The sequence below is a fragment of the Lepidochelys olivacea genome (genome assembly GCF_965140295.1).
Source record: "Lepidochelys olivacea isolate rLepOli2 genome assembly, chromosome: 1".
NCBI lineage: Eukaryota > Metazoa > Chordata > Testudines > Cheloniidae > Lepidochelys > Lepidochelys olivacea.
The window spans coordinates 50,412,910-50,429,028 of NC_140411.1; the positions used below are offsets into that span (position 1 = coordinate 50,412,910).

The 16,119-nt window shown below is 44.9% G+C and overlaps 1 protein-coding gene across 2 annotated transcripts in view; it reads left to right on the top strand.

Annotated features, from left to right (window-relative positions):
• The first annotated feature begins 2,930 nt into the window (after positions 1-2,930).
• KL (klotho) overlaps positions 2,931-16,119 on the top strand; it is a 73,034-nt gene continuing 59,845 nt past the window's right edge. For both annotated transcript variants that reach the window (XM_084636942.1, XM_084636943.1), the window contains exon 1: positions 2,931-3,731. In XM_084636942.1, coding sequence (XP_084493068.1) covers positions 2,970-3,731 — 762 coding nt within the window. In that variant the 5' untranslated portion in view covers positions 2,931-2,969. The remainder of the gene's footprint in view (positions 3,732-16,119) is intronic.

The window sequence follows — 16,119 nt, forward strand, 5'->3', positions numbered from 1 at the left end:
ATCTGATGAAGTGAGCTGTAGCTCAGGAAAGCTTATGCTCTAATAAATTGGTTAGTCTCTAAGGTGCCACAAGTACTCCTTTTCCTCTTCCAACAAACAAGGTATTTTCACAGTACAGTACCAGAAAAATTAAACTGCTCTTTGCACTGAAATGTTTCATTGGTGTCCAGTCCTAATTTATTGCTGGAGCCACTGATTAAACCTTTTAGGTGCTACTCAGCACAAACCCAGAATTGCTTTGTATTGCCCCGTTTGAACCACAATTGTTGCTGTATTTAATTGAACTGGAGTCAAATTTATTCAGCTGATCAGATTGTACTGCTACTGTCTGGTTATCAGCCTGGAAATACACTCCTTGCAGCTGATTAACCACCATCACAGTATCAACCCCTACCTACACTCTTATTTGCTTCCATTTAATAAATTTCCTGCACACAGCATTAACGGGTACAGTCTGCCGTTGTACAGCCATCAACTTAAAGCTCTAGCCATCTGACAGAAGAATAAATTAGTCAGAATTAATGGAGAAGTAGTATGATCCAGTATGACAAATGTGGGTTCCTATATTTAAAAAACAAAGAAAACAAACCCTTTCAAGTCTAATCAGTGCAAAGGGGAAAAAGATGGAACACTATCAAAAGCCAAGTAAAATGGTCTGTCGTGCTTGTGAAAGGTTAGACCCAACCTGAAAAATAAGTAAAACCTCCAGCTTCAGCAGCAATTGCTGCTTAAGATACAATGAATTATAAGCAATTACTTGCCTTTCCCCCCCTGCAGATGATTATTTTTCTAAAAATAGTTAAATTATCATAATACTTTCATTCTTTGGTTAAATAATAACTATCTCCTGGGAACATCTATCTTTAGTTATCAGCCTCTCTAGCGGATGCATATTGCTTTTAGATGCCCCAATATTTGAATTTTAAATACTGGCCTTTTCAACATTTTTTATTTGACTGCTCTAGTCGGATTTTTTTGGTTTAAATGAGATAAGAAGAGTAGCCATTTGAAACCTGACCTTTAGAAACAGTCCACATATCACATTCACACAAGCAATTAAAGGGAGTGACTAAAATCATTAAACTTAAATACACTGCTTGATGGATTTTGCCCTGTGAAGATCTGTGAGGCATTTCTAATTGAAATGTTTTTGCATGCAGCAAACAACCATATACCATAGTCTTCCCCTCCAGAAAGGAAAATAGGATATTGCCTGTGGGTGGCCACCCAGAAACTAGTATACGCCTGCGTGAGAGTGTAGAGTTTTTGGTCAATTAATTTTTTATTGCATGAGTGGAATGATCGCAGCTGTGATGACTCTTGATATTGTACCATGAAAAACGTGGGATACATTTATTTTAGGGTAATTTTCTATAGGATGTTAATGCCGCTGTGCCTCTGACATTTAAAACTGCTAGACAAAGTGCTGTATGTAAATGTACTGCAAGGGGGTTGTAACTCCAGGGCATTATAAGTCATTTCCATTTCTATTGTCTGTGATTGTCGGTATGATTCTAGCTTGTGGTCCTAACGAGTCAAAGTACAGCCTTCCAGTTAGCAGCATACGCTAGTCTTAAATACATGCCAACATTTAATTCGTCACAGTCAGTTTTTTCCACTGTTGGAACTAAGATTAAAGGATGGTATTGTACTTTCCCCCTTTCTTTCCTAATTGTCCATGCGCACAGGTGGAAAAATGACCATGAAAGGCAATTTAATCATACATTTGTCTCAAGAGCTCTGGAAGAGTTGACATTTAGACGCCTGTTAAAAAGTTTCTTGAAGACTGTTTTATTTTGACTTTTATAGTTGGTGAAACTCATCACTTCTGTCCAATAAACCCATTCTGCATCAGTGCTTTGCATTTAAAAGCGTGCTCGCTGTCACATCCCAAGCCTGGGGCTGATAACACAGAAATAAGTTTCAGAGTAACAGCCATGTTAGTCTGTATTCGCAAAAAGAAAAGGAGTACTTGTGGTACCTTAGAGACTAACCAATTTATTTGAGCATAAGCTTTCCTGAGCTATAGCCCACTTCATGGGATGCATACTGTGGAAAGTGTAGAAGATCTTTCTATACACACAAAGCATGAAAAAATACCTCCTCCCACCCCACTCTCCTGCTGGTAAGAGCTTATCTAAAGTGATCACCCTCCTTACAATGTGCATGATAATCAAGTTGGGCCATTTCCAGCACAAATCCAGGTTTTCTCCCCACCCCCCCAAACCCACTCTCCTGTTGGTAATAGCTTATCTAAAGTGATCACTCTCCTTACAATATTTCCTTACAGAAATAAGTGTCTCCCCAGTCAGATTTGGGCTCATGCGTGAGGGTGCAGAGAGATTCCTTCCCCAGTACAGTATGCCATACTGCTCCGCAGGAGCCGGAGGTTATTTCTCACCTGCCTTTGCGCTCCAGCAATCATTCATGTAATCGGTTCACAGAAAACACCCGGAGGTGGTTTTAAATGGCTCTCTCCAGAGAAGGGAGCGGAGCAAGGCGGCAGCAGCACAGGGCTCGTTTTCAAAGGCGCGGGCTTAAAGTGAGGCAGCACAGGGCGTTTTAGGTACCCAGGCCATAACCGCCCTGTGCCATGGGTCCCGCAGCGTTTGTCTCTGAAGCGCTGGTGGGTCTTTGCTCCAGGTGCAGGGGAGGGAAAGAGACAAACCGACGCGCTGCTTCTCAGGGGAGAAGAGTTGGAGCCTAGGGGGCAGCTGCTCCCCGTCCCCTTCCCTGTTCTGGCAGCGCGGGCCGCGCACCCTGGGACCCCCCCCCCAGTCACGGCGAAGCCCGGCGGCCCCCCGGGCACCCAGCTCGCCCCCCCCCCCCGGCCGAGGCCGCCGAAGGGCGCTGAGCACCTAGGTAATGATTAATGGCCGTGCCCACCCGCGGGGCGGGGAGGGGATAAAGGGGGCTGCGGCGCGGGAGCCAGGCGCTCACACGCGTCCCCTCTCCGCCCTCCCGGCAGCATGTCACCTGCGGCCCCGCGCCGCCGCCGCCTGCTGCTGCTGCTGCTCTGCCTGCTGGGCGGCCGCCGGCTGCGCGGGGAGCCCGGGCAAGGCGCGGGCACCTGGGCTCGCTTCGCCCGCCGGCCCTACCCGGAGGACGAGCTCTTCCTCTACGACGCCTTCCCCGCGGGCTTCCTGTGGGGGGCGGGCAGCGCCGCGTACCAGGCCGAGGGGGGCTGGCGCCAGGGCGGCAAAGGCGCCTCGGTGTGGGACACCTTCGCGCACCGGGCGGCGCCGCCCGGCGCCCGCCAGCCCCCGGCGCCCGCCGGCGGGGACGTGGCCAGCGACAGCTACAACAACCTCTTCCGCGACGCGGAGGGGCTGCGGCGCCTGGGCGTCTCCCACTACCGCTTCTCGCTGGCCTGGGCGCGCCTGCTGCCCAACGGCACCGCGCCGCCCAGCCCCGCCGGCCTGGCGCACTACGGCCGCCTGCTGGCCCGCCTGCGCCAGCGGGGCGTGGAGCCCGTGGTGACCCTCTACCACTGGGACCTGCCGCAGCGCCTGCAGGACGCCTACGGGGGCTGGGCCAGCCCGGCCCTGGCCGAGCTGTTCCGGGACTACGCCGAGCTCTGCTTCAGGCACTTCGGCGGCCAGGTGCGCTACTGGCTCACCATGGACAACCCCTACGTGGTGGCCTGGCACGGCTACGCCACCGGCAGGCTGCCCCCGGGCGTCAAGGGCGGCCCGCCGCTGGGCTACAGGGCGGCGCACAACCTCCTGCAGGTACGGGCTGGGCGCCCGGCGGGCAGGGGATGGAGGGGAGGAGACGCCGAGGGAGGGAGGGAGGGATGGGGCGGGGCGGGGTGCTGCCCACTCCCAGCGAGGGGTGCAGAGCTGGATGGCCGCCCAAGGAGTTTGCCCCACAAGTGGGGATGGAGGGAGAAGGCGAAAGCGCCGCAGTCTCCTCTCCTAGCCCGCCTCTGAGCTGGAGAGGAGAGAAAATCCCTCCCGCAGCTGGGAAGGAGCGGTGGCTGGACAGGGGAGAGAAGCGGGGGGTGAGTGGGTAGTGGAGGGGAAGAGAGGGAAAAGGGGCTGTCTCTCGCACACACCGAGGAATCGGCTCAGGAGCTGGGGTTTACACAGTCAGATTTGTTAGTGCAGATTTCCACTGGCAGTGATACGGGGGCTTGGCCAAGTTGGGAAATGCCTGGCAGGAGTTGCCGGTCGAAGAAACGTGGAAGAAAGGAGGCTCCCAGGACGAGCATTGCAAACGATGTACGCCTACCCTAAGAACGGTTGGGGGAAATCTGTAAATATCTTACACTGGGATTTACTGAGACAGAGGGGATATTTTCTAGAGTAGATGAATGGGATTCAGAGACAGGCAAAGGAGATGAGGTGGAGTTCTACATATTTGTAGATTGCTTGCAGATAATGTTCATCTTCCCAATGTCTATCCACCTCTGAACTTTTGTGTGGTGCACAGACTTTGTGAATTCATTGCCATCCACCAGAGAAGATGAAATACATTTGGCATCCTTGCTAACATTGCCACTATAGTAAATCTGCAAATTCAGACTATGCCATCTGCAATATTAAAAAAAGTTTCAGCGCCGTATGTCTGCCTGATGGAATGATGTAGTTGTCTTCTCCACTCAAATAACGTGTAGCAAAAGCCTCTTACAAAACTGAAATAAAATAGTAAATTAAGATAAAACATGACTTGGTACTGTGTAAATATATATCGTATTACATTGAGCTGGGTAATACGCTATCTTTTCGTTAGTTAACGATGTCTATACACAGCAACTTGTGGATGCACTTTGCATTTATGGTCCACCCTAACTCGTGAAAATAAATTAAACTAAGCCTCACATTATTTCATTCATTAATACACTGTAGAACAGTTACATATTGTGATCCAAAAGATCTGTAGACTCAATTCTATCTGTGTAATTGTGTTAATTGAATCATCCAGATATGTTGACTTGTAGCATCTCCTTTTAAAGATTCAGTGGAAATATTTGGTATAGTGGTAAAATATTTCTGAGAAAAATATTTTAATAGATTAATGTAGATGACAGAGCTAGTTGAAAATTTTCCATCAGAATGTTTTCTTGACCGGACAAAACTTTAACAAAATGGAGATTTGTTTTTTTTTATTTCTCACCTGCATTTTTGTGACAATATTGAACAAGAAAAAATCATTTCCTAACCAGTTATACAAATGGCCAGTTGTATAGTTTACCTGTTGGGTCATATTTGTGAATTTTTGTATCTGGCAGAAGCACTTGCAATTTGCCAATCAGAGTTCAGAAAAGTACCTACAAATTTTGTCTTAATTTCACTGACAAAGTACAAAGTTCATTGTACCTAGCACAAATTAATATTAATCTTTGGATACAAAGAAAATTTCTGTTTTCCCTTCAGTACTTGTGCCTCTTTTGTGTTAGGCCATGTCTACTTTACAGGTGCTACAGCAGAATAGCTATGGTACCATAGCGTAGACAGAGACTACAGCGACATAAGTGTTTTTTCCATCGCTGAAGGAACTCCACCTCCCTGTGTTATAGTAGCTAGCGCTATGTCTACACAATAGCCTATGCAGGCATAATTTATGTTGCTTAGGGTTGTGAATAAACCACCCCCCTGTTGCAATAGTTGGAAGATGTGTGGCAGCACCATCCCATTCAGTGCACTGAATGAGGCAAAGGTCCTGTAGAAAATAATAGTGTGTGATTTTAAAAAACATATGATAATGTATACTCATAAGGGGACTGAATTAAAGTTGCACAGGCATTTCAAAACTTTTGAGTGCTTTATTTTGCAACCTTAATAATGTTCTTTTAACACAGTTTTTGTTACAGGTGTGTGTAAAATTCTAATTTTTTTTTAAAGCAAACTGAAGCACTCCTCCCGTCCCCAAACTCCATCATGTAACATCACATTGACACCCACGTGGATCATCAGCAGGGGATTTTAAATCCACACACACACCACTGCCACTTGAGCTAACAGAGTCACTGATTAACTGAGTAACATTGATAGGTTGTCATCCTCATTGTGGACCAGCACTAGATGAGGATGAGACATGCACTTCTTCGGTAGTTTTCATGGATATTTGCTGACAGCAGAGCAGTGGTGAGATTCAAGAATCTTGGGTTTCATTCCAGGCTTTGACTAGTGGTCAGTACTTAATTTGTAATGTAACTTGTGCCAGAACTCAAGCAATTTTTTTTTACTTTCATAACTGACACGGCAAGCCCAGAGTTGCTGAGGCTATGAACTGCCAAGCCTAGAGGTGCCGGGGCTCAGCCCTAGCAAGCCTCGGCATAAATTAAGCACTGCTAGTGACACAGATTATTTTGTCTGTTACCTTGAAATCTGACCCCTTCTGCCCCATCCAGTCCAGTTTATCCTTGTGTCAGTCTTGTCTCTACCCACAACCCAGCTCCTCACTCTAGTCCAGATCTCCACTCCTCAGGCTTCTCATCCCAATCCAAGTCTCCTTGCCCAGCCCACGCTAGTCTCCCCCTTAGTCTTCCTGTCCGAGTGCCAGGCTCCCCTCCTGCTTCCATTCCCAGTTACTCTGCTCCCAGTCCAATGTCCAGCCATTACCAGTTCTCTTCCTTGTTCCCAGTCTCTCTCCCCCACTGGTCCCAGTTCCCCTGGTCCCAGCATGTCATCTGATCTGTCTCCACGGACTGACCTCCTGAGTCTTTCCGCTACTACCTCTCCTTCCTTACTTGTCCCAGTGAAATCAAGCTTGCTGAATATCTTCAGAAAAACTCCTTTGTTCTCAACTCTTTGCCTATCAACAGATGAACACCCTACCTCTCCAATATATATGTCCTTTCACATTTATCCCCTAATTTACAATATGTACAGAGTTTCTAGCTTCTTTTTTGCTTTTATTCAAACAAAGACCTTTATGAGCAAAAAGAAGCTTGCGCAAGTCTTTATACTGATGCATTTTACAGAATGTTGATTACCATAAAGTATTAATTCATGTCCCTCAAATCCTTTAAATCCCACAGATACTAATGTGGATTTTGAACTCCTTCTGAGGACAAGTTATTTATTATCTAAATAAGTAATCAGATAATAATTAGAATGCGAGTCAAATTCAGGGTTGGTATAAACAAGTCAGTGGAATTTTGTGCATTTACCTGGGTCTGAATGTGTCTGGTTGTGTGTTCATTTTTAACTGTTATATGTGCTACCTTTCTTTCTTTTCTTTTTTTTTCAACTTTTTAATTTATGTAGTCACTGTTTTTTCTGCTTTGCGATTAACATTTTTCAATTTTTGAACTTTAGTGCAAAGGTGACAATTTAAAAAAAATGTTTATAATGTTGAAAATCCAGTATATGGTTCCATACTTTGACATGTAGGAATTGTGGAATGAAACATTATAAATGGAGAACTTTTAAAATACATCATGAATACTTGCAAGCATAAATACGTTGCTTAAATTTAGGTGCCTAAAGATGTGCCTAATCATGTTGCATAGTCACTTGAATGCTTATTGTCATAACCCCTGGCCAACCTACCACTTCTTGTGCTCTCTTTTAGGTGCACAGTAGTTCTCATGATTTAGAGCCCAATCCTGCAAAATGCTGTGAGCTTCCTGTGAAGTGCTGAGGCAACTTCATCTCCTATAGAAGTCACCTTTGTAGGATTTGTCCAATAGCACCACCTGTTGAAAATGTTAAAGTGCTTGCTAGTGAAACTGCATGTGCACAGGTGCTAATTTTGGATAGAAATATAAGCACGCGCGACACAGGGACTTCTCAGTGCCAACTGCCAGAGGGCACAGAGGGGTACAAAGATTTTTACAGGGATTCCTTGAGTGAAATAGCTGCATAACCAAAGGTTGGCATGTGAGGTCTCTACTGAGAGTCCGTAGCCCACTGGTCATCCTTATCATTGTGAAATGTATGTATGGATAATATTTCAGAAATTATGTAGCTATACTAAAAAAAGTATATTCTTAAGGTCTGGGAGTTAAGGCAGGTATCTGGGAAGTGACATACTTGGACATGTTCCTTTCAGGCAGGAGGTAACAGATGCTTAATTCTCTGTCTGGCCACATGTGTATTGTGCATTGTATGTCTCACAATGGAAGCTTATATGCACACTAAGCTAAAAGTCAGTCAAAAAAATTGCAAAATCTACAAGAGAGAAAATCTACAGGAAGAAACATAATAGCAGAGGAGTATCCTGTTTATGACTAAGATCAAAGGATTAGTCTGGTACGTCAGGAAATGCACAGAAAAACACAGTATCCTTCACTGAGGAGACAAGCTAACAGCGTATTTGTCATATGAAAGAAGGGTCCCAGCTAGACTGTAAAACACTGAAAAGACTTTGGGTGAACATTACTCTACAAGACATGAAAGTATCTAGTTAATTAAGTCTAGGTTCTGGAATGCATGTTATGATTTTATTTTATATGTAACTATTTGTTTCCAATACTTCTACTTGTTATTACGTCAGTCTCTGTGTTTTGTTAAATAAACTTATACTTGATTTCACTATTAACAAATCTAAGTGCTGTGAGTTGAACGGAGCTGTGATCCTGAGGTGAATCTGGTAAGCAGGGGTGTACTACTCCTTTGGGAACGGTGGATCTGGGAATTCTGTGGGTGTCCAGTGGACCAGGGGCTGGGCCCTCCAGGGATACGCTCAGAGAGCTTGGAGATTGCAGTGTACCTATTGCTAACGTGTAGAAAGACAGTGGGGCCTGCCTAGGCCTAGAGGTGCATGCTTGTGTTGCCTTGTCAGGTAGAGTTGGAGAGCTGACCAGCAGAAGGTACAGTTATAGCTTCCTCACGTTAAGGGCAGGTATTAGCAAGGTGCCTCACAACCCCGGGTACTGCTGGAAAGCGTCATAACGTGTTCTATAAATGTCCACTCACTAGTTACAGAGCTCTTTGTGGTAGCCTCATTTCAAATTCTGAATTGATAAAATAAGGCACATTTTGTATGACTAATAAATAGTAAGGAAGATGTATAATGTAGGTGAGTATAGTTGAGATTATTTTTGTTCTGTGAGTGTATGTAGGAAACAAACCACTGGATAGTTCTACTGAAGTCAATGCAGCTATGCTGATTTACACCAGCTGAAGATCTGGCCCTTAGTTTTAGGGTACTGGGGAAAATGAATATTTTTCTTAAGCTAACGCTTTGTTTTTGACTGGTCTCAGACTCCAAAACTGGGTAAGAAATAGGTACAATTATGTGCCTTTTTATTAACAAAAGAAGTTGAATAGAACAGGTTGAATCCATAGAAGTTGACACCCGCTCAAGTCTACAGTCAGAAAACAGAATGGTAGAAAGTTGACAAATGTAGGATGCATCCTGTTTTTATGAGCTGGGTTAAATCTTGTTATGGGCCGCATTAGAACCTTGTTAAAACTGATGTGTGAATGCGCCCTTCACTTCAGATCGTTGTAAGAGACGGTTAAGGGACCACACCTGACAAACCAGCATGTGTAGCCGGAGGTTTCCACTGTGTGTGTGTGTGTGTGTGTGAGTGAGAGAGAGAGAGAGAAACTGGGGTGCAGATACAGAAACGAAGACAGTCAGAACAGAGACAGACTCAGAGGTAAGAAGCAAAAAATCCAAGCAACAGCCTGTGAGCATGGTGTATGACCCTGGAAAAAAGCTAGAGAGAGGGTTTTTGGGTCTAGTGTTGACTCAGGAGGCTTGGGACTGTAAACTAAGGGCATGTCTATACTTAAAACTTCACAGTGGCACAGCTGCGCCATTGTAGTGATTCAGTGTAAACACTACCTACGCTGACAGGAGAGATTATCCTGTCAGCGTAGGTAATCCACTTGCCCAAGAGGCATTAGCTATGTTTGTAGAAGAATTCTTCTGTCGACTTAGCGCTGTCTACATGAGGACTGAGGTCATCTAAACAGTGCCACTCAGGGGTGTGGATTTTTCACATCTCTGATCAGAGGTGGTGCTAGCTCATTGGAGGCCCTAAGCGGGAAACTCGGGGGGGCGCCACTCACAACACATAATAAAAAAGCGAACGTGGGGCCCTTTGAGCTGCTCGCGGCCCTAAGCAATTACTTAGTCTGCTTATGCCTAGTGCCAGCTCTGTCTCTGACTGCCATAGTTAAACCAACCTAATTTTCTAGTGTAGACTAGGCCTAAGAAGCTATTGTTTTGATTCTAGTTCCTCCTGCATTTGGAGAAGCAGGACCTTGTACATTCCTTGTAAATAAACAAGATTGCATCCAAGAAAATATAAGATTCCATTATCAGTTTATACTTCCATTTGGAACACCTTCAAGGGCCTGAAGTTTGACGAGCCCCTCGAATTGAAAAGGGGCAACACTATCCTTCAGATAGGGAAGAGAAGAGTTTGTGTCCCCTTACTGAGTGACTAGAGTATTGGTGGCCGGTCCCCTTTCTCCTCAAAGAATCAGAGAAATGATCTGTTTCTGCAAATACATTTTTTCTGTTTCTTGATCCAAGTGAATTGTTTGTGCATTGAACTTGGGCTAATTTGCACAATATAAACTGCATTTTTTTCAGAAATCAAAGAACACATTTATTTCTTTAAGAAGTGGAGAGGAGCTGCTGCCTAGAAACCAGTCACGTCACAGACAGGATGCTGACTTTCCTCTCCTTTTCCTGGATAAATACTGTGCTTAGGTGTTGACCTTTTGGGGTTTGACCATTGAACACTAAACCCTAAAAAGTGTGAACAATTCTAAATCTAGGAACTTTCTCCTCTCAGTGCATGCACACTACCTCCTTTATATTAAATAAGAATAATGCATAGTCGGTGCACCACATTGTTTTCACTTGGAAATGCAGAGTAGGTCCATTGAAGTCAATTGATCTATTTATTCTGAAATAGCTGAAAGCAGAACTTGGCCCAGTTAGAGGTGAATACACCTGATAGTTATTGTAGAAATACATCTAACAGATTTTTTTTTAACAAGGAGCAACTGTAAATAATCCTGTTTTGTCACATCATGCAGATTTTCCCCTTCCTTTTTTTTAAATATTACCAGTTACAATGGAAATGGAAACAAATAAGAAATTATCTAATTTCTAGCTTTTAATATCTTTTCCTCTCCTCTTCTTGGGTAGTATTTGTTTGCAAATATTTTATTTCAATGGAAATTAATCACTCATCTTTTGAGTCATGTGGCTTTAAAGTGTCAGAGATGGTGAACAAGTATAATTAAACCAGTATAGAGAATTCAGACTAGACATCATGATTTCCTATAATGTAATCTTCTTGATGTAGGTGGTTCTGATATAATCACAAATTCTACCATTTGTGAGGTGAGAGACTCTTTGAAGCTTTTATCATGAATGAAAAAAATTAAAAACAAAAAGTAAGAGTTCAGTTGTAAACTGTGCTAAAACAAAAGGCAGGAATTCTTGGGTTGGCTGTATTTTTATAAAAATCAACTGTAAATACCTGGTGCAGAAAGGATGAAAGTAATCCCATTTTGTCCTCCAAGCATATGATTGCACAGTACATTCACAGAATGAGTTGTTTTCAAATACTCAGTCTGAGTAAATAAAGTCCCAGTTGTACCACAATTGCTAACTTTACTCTACTACTTAGGGCTACTTGTGAAGTAAGATGCTATTCAAGGTGTGTAAGAGTGATAAGTTTAGGCTCTAAATGGATGTCATTCAACTGTAGGCATATTATGTCTTGATCAGAACTTGAAGAGATAAAAGGAAATGCTATTCAAACTCAATGTGTAAATTCTCTGTTGTTGCTTTCCTCTGTAAGCAGTGCCAATATTTTTATTTAAGATCAAAGTTCTAGTTTGACATTGGTACATATTGGATAGGATATTTTCTGCTCACTGCCAGGAAGATAGTGAACTATTGGTTAACTGCAGTTTAATAAAGATAAAGGGCATTTGGATAGTCACCAAAAGAATCCTTCCTAAAACTTTACTCGGCACTGAAGGACTGAAAGTCAAAAGGTGTTTGCTCTTTGTTGATACCCTTTTCTATGTTAATCTAATAGAAGATGATAGAGTGGTAAGGACCTCTTGGTCAGGGCCGGTGTAACCACTAGGCGAACTAGGCAGCTGCTTAGGGCATCAAGATTTGGGGGCGCCAAAAAGGGCTCCGGTGGGATGAGTGGCGATGAGCTCACAGGTAGGAGGTGGCCAGGTGGAAGGGTGTGGGCTTGGGGTCGCGCCCCCCCCCCCGCGCTGATCGCTCTGCCTCCACCTCTCCCCCTACAGGTGCCAGCCCCCTGGCCAGCCCCGGCTCCACCGGACCTGAGGAGGTGAGGTGGGCGGCGGGGAGGGAGCGTTGGGCACCAGGGCTGAGGGGGTGGGGCAAGGAGGAAGGCTTGGGCTGCCGGAAGGGGGCTCCATGGGCTGCCCGGGGGGCTCTGCCCTGTGGTGGGGAGGCAGGGGCCTGCTGGTGCTGTGGGTTCGGGGGGAGGGGGGGGAGACTCTGTGTGCCAAGCTCTGGGAGGAGGGGCGGTGTGGCGTGGCTGGCCGGGGGGAGAAATGAGAGGGTGGGGAGGCTGTATGCCAAGCTCTGGAGTCGGGGCCAGGGTCCCGTGAGCCAGCCTGAGGCGCGGGTGAGCTGGGCTGGAGGGGGCTGCATGCCATGCTCTGGAGACGGGAGCAGGACTCAGCTATGTGCCAGGCAGGGCTGGGGTGTGTGTGTGCTGGGGGAGGGTGCTGTCTGCTGAGCAGGGCTGGGGGGGAGAAAGTGGAGGGGGAGTGCTGTGTGCCGGGGCGGGAGAAGGCGGAGGGGGGCTGCATGTCTGGCTGGGCGCTGTGAAGTGGGGGGGCTGTGTGCCTGGCTGGGGGGCTCTTTGTGTGCTGGACTAGGCTTTGGGGGCAAGGTGGGGAACCAGCGGGCCAAGCCAGCTGGGGAGGGGGCTGTGGAGCGAGGTGGAGTGCCCTGGTCCGGGTTTCAGGCGGATGTGGGGGGGACGCTGTGTGCCTTGCCAGGCTCCGGGGGGAGACAGGGGGGTTGTGTGCCGGGGGCCTCTGGGGAGGGCTGTGATCTGGGGAGTGTGTCTGGGGTGGGTGGGACAAGCGTACTGCTTCACTACGGTACAAAGTGGCAATGACGTCATTTTCCTCGTCACGCGCAGCCTGACAGGCTGGTTATAGTGCTATGTTTACTAGTTTTTGGAGATTGTCGACTGAGGCAAACTATTTTTGTTGAGTTGTTTCAGATCTAAGACTCTGGCAATTGCTGCTGCATTATTTTGCTAATACTTTGTGTCAATTGTGTGCGAGTCTGGGGGGGGACGAAGGACGACAGAGGAGAGGGGGCACAAGGTGGAAGTTTTGCCTAGGGCGCAAAATATCCTTGCACCGGCCCTGCTCTTGGTACTTACACTTCAATCAAGTAGCTCAGAACCTTTACTTCTTTATAATTGTACTTTTGAGGGCCTGATTCAAAACCCACTGGAGTCAATGGAAAGACTCCCACTAATTTCAGTGGGATTTGATCAAGATCCAGTGCCCAGTCCCACAGCCCTTATTCACAGGAGTAGTCCCATTGGAAATAGTGGGGCTGTGGGCCTGCTGTTATGATTAAGGGCTGCAGGAGTGGCTGCTTTCTTGACTTGAATACTTCTACAGAGTGCTCCTTAAATACCTCATGAGATGCACAGTTCTACTCTATAGTTGTACAAATTTTTATTTTTACATTTCTCCTTATTTTCACAAATTTTCCCTAGTATTCCAGGTAAAGGGTGGGAATAATCCCTAACCGTACTTTTGTCTGGGTGTTTGGAATAAAAACCAACTTCAGTTTTTAAAGGGTGAAATTGATAGCTTAATTTGATAGCATTTATAATTTTGTAATTCCTGCCTTTACTTCTTGACTGAAGACAGCAAAGCTGTGTGAGCTATGACGAAGAGAAGAGCAATCTCTATTCAGCACGTCTTAGCAGAAAGCTATACAGGAACTCTGGGGTAAAAGACATTTGGTGTCCTTATCTCCTACTCAGGATTTAAACCTATGGAGGCCTGATTCTAATGTCTTTTTTGCTTTGGTGGAAATGAAATCACAATTGGGCCCAGAGACACTGATGGACTCATAGGAGTCCTTCTGGATTTATACTGGTGTAACTTGCAGAATCTGGCCCTCGGTGTTCTTTACAACACTAACTCCTTCAGTAAAGTTATAAAGTTTTCACTGAGTTATAAAATCTTCCTTTCACAAATCTATCTACAACGAAAAACAAAAGGTGAATTTCCCCTGGCTTCAACTATTGCTTCTCACTAACCTGAAATATGGCCAAAATAATACATGTGTGCAGATAACCGGTGTTGAGAGTATTTTTTTTCTTGCAGGGATAGGGTAGGCTGGTGAGAGGTAGGGTACCATCAGTAGGAGTTGGATTCAATGAGCGAAATTCAAAGATGATGTACATTAGTCATTGATTTAATTTGGTCATAAAACTGGATATGGGGATCAGATTTATGGGCATGCTCGAGGCACCTCACACTGCTTCAGCAGGGCAAGACAGTCGTAAGAAAGGCTTAATTTGCCTTTTAAACCAGATTTATGGCTGCTTTGTGTTGTCTGAGCAGCTCAAAGCAGCCAGACGATGCTGGTGAATCTCACCCATAATTGGTAACGTAGTATAACTTGCACTGATTCAGCATTCTGTGGGTGGGCAAAAGAATTGTAAATTAAATACTGTGGGTCAGACTCTGGAACTGATTCTCTTCCCGCTTAACACCAGTTTTACACAGTATATCTGCACTGATGTCAATGGAGATATTTTGAATTTTAACTGGCATAACTTGGTCCAGCACTGCTCCTTGATAACTACCTTCCAGCATTTCTGAATTTGCCCAAATTGAAGTACATTGCCTCTCTGACATGCAAAACCCATGGCTCTTCATTTCTATGTGTATTGCCATTCTCTGCCCAGCTGTAATTCAGTTTCATGGAGCATTTCAAAATCTGTTTTTGTTTCAATTCAGACAAAACCAAAAATTTATAAATTCTCTGTGCAACAAAGATTATTAAAAACATTTATTTGAAAAAAAAATGTTGTTTGATCATTTCAAAACAGGCAGGCAAACAGTGAGCCTAGAAGCCCCGGGATCCCTGGACTGAGTCAGGAGGCTTGGAGGTTGGGAGCCGGAAACCCCAGATCTGCAGCATGCCACCTGGCTGGGGCTCCAACAGCTTCCCACCTCCCATGCCAGCTGGGTCCCCCAGCTGCCTGACTACCAGAGAGCTAGCTGGCTTTCAAACTGGGGAGCCTGGGGGTTCTGGCTCTGTGGCAGCCTCCTAGGTGGGCTGCAGAGGAGGTCCAAAAGCTGTCAGGAAATCAGGCAGGTTTCTGATGGAAATTTGTCAAAATCAACAGGTTTCCGCATTTCAATGAATTATGTTTTTCCAATGGAAGAGTGTTTTGTTGAAAAAATTTTCAACCAGCTCTAGTGAACATAAATTAATTTTGAGACTCCCAGCATTCCCTGAAATTGAGACAATCATTTCTCCAATTTTAAGGCTGTCATAGCCATTGATCTTGGACTTATGTTTTACTCCAATTTACCACCACAGCACAGAGCAACAGGACAGTTTAAAATCAGCCAGGCGAGATTATTTTCTGGAAATGCCTTGCTATTTTGTAAGTCCAAAAGTCAACCTAGAAATCTATTTACAGCTTAATGTCCTTAGCAAAGGTTAGGAAACTTTGGCACCACTAGACTCATTACATGTCCATCCCAATATAGAATGTTTGCTTTTACAGTTGAATAGATAAGAATATTCATTTCCTTCTCAAGAAAACAGCAAAAGGTAATCTGGTTTTGGTAGCTAGTCAATGGTATTATCTGATAAAAGTCCATGGTAATTTTCAGAGCTATTTTTTAATCAGCTCTCTTTTTCAGTTATTGCTCTGTGTATTTAGCAGCTCCATTAAATCAGTTGTTGTCCAGAGCTAAGGGCAAAGTGTACCTAATTTGTTTAACTTTTAGCATTTTTAAAAATTCTCATTTTAAAAGCAGCCCCAGTAACTCTCGAACCTGGTCACTGATTCATTATTCTGATTGTGTTGTCTTAAGCCACAAGTATTTGCAAACACCAGTCCCATGCCAATTATTGGTTCTCTTTTGAGAAAGTTGGTTTGAAATACATTGTGTAGTCAGATGAGTATCCTCTTACTTAGATTTCAAT